General features: G+C 61.3%; 1 protein-coding gene across 1 annotated transcript; it reads right to left on the bottom strand.

The window, feature by feature from the left end:
* Positions 1–222: 222 nt before the first annotated feature.
* On the bottom strand, positions 223–5,453 carry GC (GC vitamin D binding protein; the record flags this gene model as incomplete). Its single annotated transcript, XM_082315020.1, is given in 12 exon segments — positions 223–354; positions 356–500; positions 761–858; positions 972–1,104; positions 1,324–1,526; positions 1,658–1,787; positions 2,079–2,173; positions 2,318–2,450; positions 2,869–3,080; positions 3,180–3,312; positions 3,755–3,824; positions 5,270–5,453. Coding segments are annotated over 12 exon segments (1,668 nt in total).
* Between the last annotated feature and the right edge of the window lie 2,826 nt (positions 5,454–8,279).

The following is an 8,279-nucleotide window of genomic DNA, read 5'->3' as shown; positions in this document are numbered from 1 at the left end:
CGGTGCAAGGCAAAGCGGCCGTCTGCCGGGCGTCCTCCAGCCCTGTTCCCTCGCGCTCCCTTTCGCCGTCCCGCTTCCCTGCATGCCCCACAGAGCTCAGCCCCGGGTGCGTGGCCGTGACCCCTTTCCCCAGCCCCATAGCTTCCCCCTCCCTCCACGCACGCCAGGGGAAGCCGTCCCCGATGCCGGCGTGCCGGACCGCAGCTGCTCACCTCTGGGCACCTAGCCCAGCAGGCAGGAACCCCCGTCGCACGCCTCTCCCAGCTCCGAGCTCACCTGCAAAAGGGGGGAAAGAGCCGAGGGGCAGCCCCGGGCGCGGGGGCTGGCCGCCGGCACGGCGCGGGGCGGCGGGGGGCCACGGCTTTACCTTGGCGGCGCAGTAGAGGGGGGGTGAGTTGGGGCCACAGCAAGTGGAGGCGAAGTCGGCTCGCTGCTCCACCAGCTGCTCCAGCAGCTTGGGGCTGGCCTCCGTCATTGTCCGCATCAAGCTCTCCCGCAGCCTGCGGCGTGGGGACCGGCGGGTTTTAGCGGGGACCCGGGGGCGTTAAATACCCGTACGGCATTTTCAAGGGGGGAAGCACGCGTGGATGGCAGCGGGAACAGGGCTGGATGCCCTGCAAGGGATGTGTTATGTGCTTCCCTGTGTTTTGCTCCTACTTAGCCTCAAAACCACCGGCTCCGTTCACGCACCCTCAAAATTTTGGCCAAATTTTGATTGCATCCACTGATCCAGTTTTGGGAGGGAGAGGCAAAGGCTTACTTCTTATTGAAGTCGAGGAAATTTAACTCGGTGTACTGCCCGCAGAGCTGGTTGGCCTTTTCCAGGAAGGAGAGCAGCTCCTGGCTCATCTGCTGGCGCTGGGTGGCAGAGGATGGCTGTCACCGGGCTGGGGAAAGCCGCCGCGGGAGGCTGGGGGACGCAGGGCCGGGGCAGAGCCGGGCGAGCCCACGGAGCCGTCGCCGCCGCTCACCTTGCTGTCCAGGCAGGCGGAGGCATCCTTGGCAGAGCAGCATTCCCCCCTGACTTTTTCGCAGGCGTCGTATAGCTTGCCGAGGAAGGCATCGGGGACGCTGGTGTGCCTCCGCGCCAGCTCAAACAGGTACCTGGAGCGGGGAAAACCCGTCGCCGTATGAGTTTTTATTGCCCGTGCTGCTCAGCGTGGGATGCGGGCTGCTTTTCGCATCTTTGTGCAGCTCCTGGGGCTGATAGCCCTGAGGGAAGAGAGGACGCTCCCCCGGTTATCCTAATAATAATTATACCGTATAACAAAAACAAGGGGAGAAGAAAGGGTCAGCCGCTCGTCCACCGTGGGTACCGCTCACCTCTTGGCGTGGCGAGCCCCCTCCTCGTCGCACAGCTCCTTGTTCGTCGGCTTCTGCGCCTCCGGCAGTTTGGGGGTGGGCGCCGGGGGCAAAGCCCAGATGCAGAAATAGCTTTGCATGAGGTTTTTCCCCTGGCAGCAGTCGGCAAACCTTTCGTCTCCGCCCGACAGCGCGCCGCAGACTTTGGCCGTGTGCTCCGATAACTGGAAAGAGGGGAGCAGGGGGTGTGCGGGGCCGGTGAGGCTGCGGAGCCCCTCGCCGTGATGGGGTTCGCTCCCTAAGCCCCTGCGGCGACTCGGGAGGTGGTTTTGGGGTGGGCTCCTGGCTCCCCTACCTTCTTCTGCATGCAGTCCTCGGCCACCGAGTCGCAGCACTGGGAAAACACCTCGGCAGCATCTTCTGCCAGGGGGAAAAGGTCCTCGAAGGAAGCACCGGGCGTCTTCTGAGCGAGCGAGGTGAGGTAGCTGGGCAGGCACAGGGCGCACGGGGGGCTCAGGGAGCTCGGCTCCCCCGTCCCCTGTTAACAGCTCCAAGCAGGGCTTTTGCCCCGTAGAGGTGCGGGAGGGAGATGACGGGGAGCCCCCGGGGCTCGCTCTGCGCCCCCGCTATGCACACAGCGTTTCCATGGGATGCTACGGCGCGCTTGGTTTTACATCTTAATTAAAATTTGTCTTTGTGAACGCTGCCTTGCAATAGGAACGCGCTCCCAGCCTGACCCGTGTTCAAGGAGAGAAAAGGCCATTTCTCCCCCATACCTGAAGGTGACTTTGTCCTTCCCGTATGCCATGAGGCGGGAGCAAACCCGGTTTGACATCAGGGTGAGGAGGGAGATGGTTTTCCTTTCCAGTTTCTGCCACAAAAAGAAGACGGGGGTGTGCTCCCAGGGAAATGCAAGCCTTTCCCAGCCACCTCTCCTCGGGCCACGGGCAGGGCGCTCGCCCGGCTCCCCGGGGAGCGAGGATGGGGATGAGCCCGGCGGTCCGAAGGGCCTCACCTCCTTCAGGAAGCAGGCGGTGGGCGTGGGGGAGATGCAGCAGGTGGAGACCATGGAGAGGAAGGTCCTGGTGGAGCCCAGGAGCACGGGCAGGGGCGCCTGGGCGTAGCTGCTGGCGTACTCGTGCAGAAACCTGCGGCAGAGGCGGGCTGAGGAGACCCGGCCCCCCGGGATCGGGTGCTCGGCCGCAGGAGATGTGGGGTTTTGGGGGCGTTAGGGCTGCCCGGGGATGGGAGTCCTCTCCAGGTACCACCCCGTGCTGCCGGCTTATTGCACAGAGTGGGCTGGCAGCCCCTCTCCAGCCCCTCGCACGTGCGATGGCACCCCTCACCTGGTAAAATCCTGTTCCTGGGGCCTGGGCAAATGCAGGACACCCCAGCCTTTTACTCTGATGGACTGGTAGCCCCACGGCCACCAAGAGCCGCAGCACCGATGGCAGGGGGGTGAGACCAGGAGAGGTTTGCTTGGTGGGCACCCGGACGTCGGCCAGTGCCGGCACGCACCTGGGCTCAACTGGGCGTTATCGGCAAGACCGAGTGCCGTCCCCTTACCTGTCTGCAAAGTCCTTGGGGTCCTTCTTGAAGGCCTGGCAGAGCTCTTCGTTGGAGGGCTGGAGGTAGCGGGGCAGCTCCGGGGGCGGGTGCCGCAGGGCAGCCAGGCACAGCTTCTGCTCCAGCCCCTCCTGGGTGCAGCAGCCGGCCGTGCCGGGGTGGGCCGGGAAGGGCGAGTCCTCGCCGCAGGATTTGGCCGACAGAGCTGAGGACTGCGGGAGGGAAAGGAGGTTACGCGCCGGGGGCCGTCCCATCCCGTCCCCCCTGGCAGCCGGTTTTGGGGTCCATCGCCCGGTTTCGGTCAGCCTCACCCCAGCATCGTAGCAGGAGGGGTCGGCACCTTCGGCGCAGCAGGTTTCAGCCAGGGAGACGATTTCGCGGACGAGGTGGCTCATCTCCTCGAAGGTGGCGTTGGAGAATTTCCTGCTGTTGGCGATAATGGTCCTGGGAGCAGGGAGCAAGGAGAGGGTGAGCTGGCGGCACGTTTCTCTCGCTTAAAAAAAAAAAATCACATTGCAGCATCATTCTGCCAAAACGGGGTTTGACACCGTCAGCCGGAGAGGAGCAGCCGCAGGGCTGCAAGAAATAGCGGCGTATTCCCTGGAAAAGAGCCGGGAAAGACCTGGAGCAGGTCTCAGGCTGGGGGCTGCCCTTTCCTGGGGATAACGCACCAGCTCTGTTAGAATTCCTAATTATTTAGGCACCAAATTGGTTTTGAGGAGTTCAACCACAAAGCAAACTTTTCTCCTGTTAAGAGCAATCAGAGTCCTCATTTGCAGGGAGTGAATAAATCTTCCCCTTTCTAAGATTATTTTTATTGAATTTGTTTTGGTCTCGGCTTAGGTGCTGAGTGTCCTGGGAGGCAAACGCGGCAGGGGGTACCTACAGGGTTCGGAAGTCCTCCTTCCCCAGCGTCTGGAACTCCTGGCAGACTTTGTCCCGGACATAAGCTTTACCTGTAAGTGCAGAAAAAGAAGGATTTGGGAGCAGGGTTTGTGCCTTGGCTCGCTCGGGTGCAGTACCGCCTCCTCTGCCCTCCTCGTTGGGTGGCAACAGAGCTCATTGCCAGCAACCTGTCTCCTCGCAGGAAAAAAAACCAACCCAAAGCATCATGGCCCTGATTAATTGAGTCTCCTATGGAAAATAACTCAGGTCGTCTGCTTTTTGCCAGGGAAAATGGTCGCTGGGGAACAGCCTGGTCCCACTTGACCCCCTGTTTTGCTCTCGCTTTCCTCCTCGCTCCCCGGCGGCGGTGGGGGAATGAGGGATGCTACGCCGCCACAAAACGCGGTCCAAAGGCTGCGGGGCTCTCGCTTTATTCACTTGCGGATTGTTATTTTTTCACACCGTGGCTTCTTTTCTCAGGTCAGACTCGGCGGCGGTCCCTGGGGAGACGCTGGCACGGTGCTGCAGGCCGGCAAAGGCTGCTGCTGTGCTGCCGGTCTCGGAGAAGCCCCTCCGGTACCCAGGCTGCTGCTCCGGCTCTGCCGCCAAAGGCAGGGGCGGGGGGAAAACCCCTCCCTGCAGCCGGGAGAGCTACAGGTAAATCATGAGAAGCATTCGCCCCTTGTCCAAATGGACACTTCTGTGCGTTTGAAATGCCTGGTGTTGGTTTTTCTGGCAGGGTTTGGAGACCGTAAGGGCTGGGAGCGCTGAAGACGGGACCGTGGAGGTCAGGAGCAGCCGGCAGCGAAGACATCCCGGGCGACGGTCTCATCCCTGGAAATGGCTATCGATTTTTGCTACAAACCGCATTGGTTAGACTTTGGTACCGGCAGGGTAAATACTGATACCAGTATTTACTGGTATTACAGTACGGAGCAGGGTCACCTCCCCAAAACGGAGGGGTTATGTGCCATTACAGTGAAGGTCACATTGCTTTGGTGGGAAAGAAAGGGCGAGGGGGCTGTTGGTCCTGCTGCAAGCGCCAACTTGTTGCATTTCTTTTCATTTTCCTAAAGCGGTACGGGAGAAGTAAGTTTTGAGGGGTTTTTTTGGCAGGTGGCTGATTCCCTGCGGAGCTGTGAAGGCAGCAGGGGTGGCACAGAGCATCGTTTCCATCCCAGGGATGAGTTTTCCAGTGAAATGATGCTTGTGAAGGGAGTCAGAAAACCTCATTTTCCCCCTGCAAAGGGAAGACGCCGCGACCCTGTCCTCTCCTCCTCCCTCTGCCCCAACCCCAGCCCAGCCTCTTCCCCTCCCAGCTCCTCCAGCATCACCCCGGGTACCGAAACCTCATCCCACGCCTTCCCTTTCCTCTCTTTGATTCCCACCCAGCCGTTTGGCAGTGGGCTGGGGAGAGGGGAGGCCACCAAAAACCGCCGGAGCCGACGGACCCCAGCCTCACACCCCTCATCCCCGGGGCAGAGGAAAGCCCCAGGCCCCTGATAAATGCCCTTACCGCGGTGTTCAGCACGCACGGCGGCTAAAAGCAGCAGCAGAGCGAGAGCGGCCCTCATGTCGGGGCTGGTTTCCCTCCTCCTGCCGAAAAGCGGCGCTGGGAAACCCATCCCGGTGTTTATATGAAGGCAGTGCCAATTGCCAGGCGAATGATTAATCCCGGCGGCGGGGCGGAGGGTGAGCATCCTTGGCCTGCCTGCCATGGCCTGCCTGCCAGCGCCTCCAAAATCAGACCGATTTTAATCATTAACTCAGCCAGACGGGGATGCGTTGCTCAGGCAGGGTCTTCCTGCCCGTGATGGCTGACGGGTGCAACGTGAGCGACAAGAGATGTGCTGGGAAAAGCATCCCGTGCATCCCGCGAGTGCAAACCCACACGGTCCTCCCAGCCCCGTGCAGGGACGGAGGCACCGCTTTTGGGGTGCGAGCACACCAAACCCTCCCGGGGAGGTGATGAGGTGGGGACATCTGCTCTGCCAGGCGACGGTGGCCCGACGCCGTGCCCTGCTCCGCCGTGACCGCGTGGCGCCGGGTCAGGGTGACTCCCACCCGAAATGCCCCACGGCCGGGCGTCACGCACGCGCGTCCCCGAAGGTTTGCTGCTTTCTGAGGGCGTGCGCTGCTGTTTGCCCTCCTGGGGCCGGCGGCGGAGCCCCCGGGAGCGCGGCAGAAGGGGCGGCAGGTGCTGTACCTGGCGCTGGCGAGGTGCCATCAGGGGGAAGAGGGAGCACGGAGCCAGCGGGGTCAGGAGCCGCTTATTTATTCAGCCTTAGGAAGGCAGGCAGGAGGTATCATGGCCCGAGGCTGCTGCAAAATAAATACCTAGCAAACACCTCCCCGGGGCAGCGGTGTTTGCTGAACGGCCGGCTCCTCTCCGGTGGCTCCACGTGGGCAGCCAGACCGGTGCCACCCGGGGGCTTTTTAAGAGCTCGGTGGCAGCTACAGCAACCAAATCTTAACTCTCCCTTCTTCCAGGCGAGCGTACAGAGAGGTTGCGGCCGCTTGGGGCAAGCGGCGTTTGAGCCGGTTGCTGCTAGCCTTGGGCCACCCTCCAAAGCTCGCAGCGGTGGGCTTGTTTCTCGGGCCAGTCCCGCAGCAGCTGTGGTCCAGACGTGGCTCTGGCTTAAACCAGAGGTGACGGGGACTGCGTGCACATCCAGCTGTGTGGGGAAGTGGGCTTTCTTGCTTTTACTGGGACTAAAGGTGCTTCTCCCCTGCGAGCAGCCCCAGCGAGGTGAGCGTGCCAGCTGAGATGCTCTTCTGTACAGGGACACTGGTTTTAGGCCCGGGGAATAATAGAAGCAGAAACAGGGGCATAGGGTGGATGCTGGGGAGGATTCAGGGCCGTTAGCGATCAGAGGAGGGTTTGATCGCAGCGTGCTTGCAGAAGAAACCGGGGTAATGGGCTATTTGGGTACAAACACAGATATTTGCTCCCTTTTGTGAGTACCCTGTGCCAGTCAGGCTGTGATTTGCCAGCAGCTCGCTGTGGAATCGCCACCTCCTCGGCCTGTTTTGAACACAAACCTGGGCACGGGTTCAACCAGATGGAAGAGAAGCGCTCGTAAGATCGCTGCAGCCCAGGGGGCTGCCTAACAGCTCGTCAGCCGGCGGAGCGGGATGCGAAGAATGATGAAGACGGGCGGTGTGCCAGGCTGAAACCAGCCAGCCCTCGGCTGCCTCTGCCATCCCGCCGGGCCCGAATCCTGCGGGATTTGGGCTCTGCAAGGTGCCCTTCTGTAACCGGGGTGGGTGTGCGCTCTCCTGTGCTCAGGTGCTTCTGTACGGTGTGGGTGTATGATGCCAGCTACCAGAGATGTGTCTGTGTGAGGTATGTATATAAGACACCCTATAGACAAGACTTCCCCTCTCTGCAGTCTCATCTTTTCGGCAGGCGAAAGTAATGAAGGATTAGAGAGGGGGAAATCCAAGCGAGACTGAGAAACACATGGGAAAATACCCAAGCACAGACAGAAACACAACCGAAAGGAGCAAAATGCTGTGTCTTGGCCCGGAGGGTGGCCCTGCCTCCCGTCCCCGCTCAGCAGCGGCTCAGGTCGTGCCCACCCGCTTGCCCCAGGCAGCGACGAGGGCAGGGTTTTGGAGGTGGCTGTGGGTGCCCTCCCGTCCCTTCGAACCGCTTGCACAACAGCCCTCGTCAGGCGTAATAATTAACGAGCCGCCGGGCTGGGTCCCCCGGCGCGCACCCCGCGCCGCTGGTGCCGGCGCCGGTCTGTGCCTCCGGGTCTCCTTCCCCGAGAAACCATCCCATGAGCGTGGGCAGCGTCGATCAACCCCACCCCGGGGCGTTAAACACCGGGGGGATCGGCAGCGTCCAACGCTGCCGGGAAATGCCAGCTGCTGTCCTGGGAAGCTCAACTCCGGAGAGTGCCTCGGCAAGTTGTACAGCGTCCGGTTAAATTCCTGCCCCTGCAGCTGCCGGCTTTGGGTCTCTGGCTTTGGGGGGCTGCAGCGGTGCTGACGAAGACGTTGGCTGAGCCCGTGAGCACCCGGGGGTCCCCCAGCTTCAGCAGCCCCAGCCCTGTCCCAGATTTCTGCTGGGAGCGTTGTAGAGCTCTGCGGGGTCTCCTTAGAGCTGAGCTTTCCATTTACCCCCCTGAAAAATGAAAATTCAACAAGTTATCCTCTTCGAGTGTCCAAAGTCAAACCTGGAAACAGGAAAAAAAAAAAAAATCCAGTCGAAATGATGCTCACCGCTCCTGCCTGGGAGCGTGTTGCTGAGAGGGAAGCAGGGATGGAGGGGTGGAAATCCAACCGCTGTGCCCCGGACCCCGAATCTGCCCAGCTGCCTCCACTCCCCTCGAGACCAGATGTTCCCCCTCGAGACCAGATGTTCCCCCTTTAGATCAGATCCTCTGGGGTGAAGGCAGAGAGGGTTAAAGGGGCAGCAAACGGGAGCGAGGTGCCCAAGTCCCCTCTGCCCCGCTGTGGCAGCCGGGCATCTCACCGCTGTTCGTTCACCCCCAAAAGCAGTTGGTCGCTTAGACTGG

The sequence above is a fragment of the Platalea leucorodia genome, assembly GCF_965183815.1.
Source record: "Platalea leucorodia genome assembly, chromosome: 6".
Classification (NCBI taxonomy): Eukaryota; Metazoa; Chordata; class Aves; order Pelecaniformes; family Threskiornithidae; genus Platalea; species Platalea leucorodia.
Note: the sequence above shows the minus strand (reverse complement) of the source record. Positions and strands in the feature narration are given on the sequence as shown.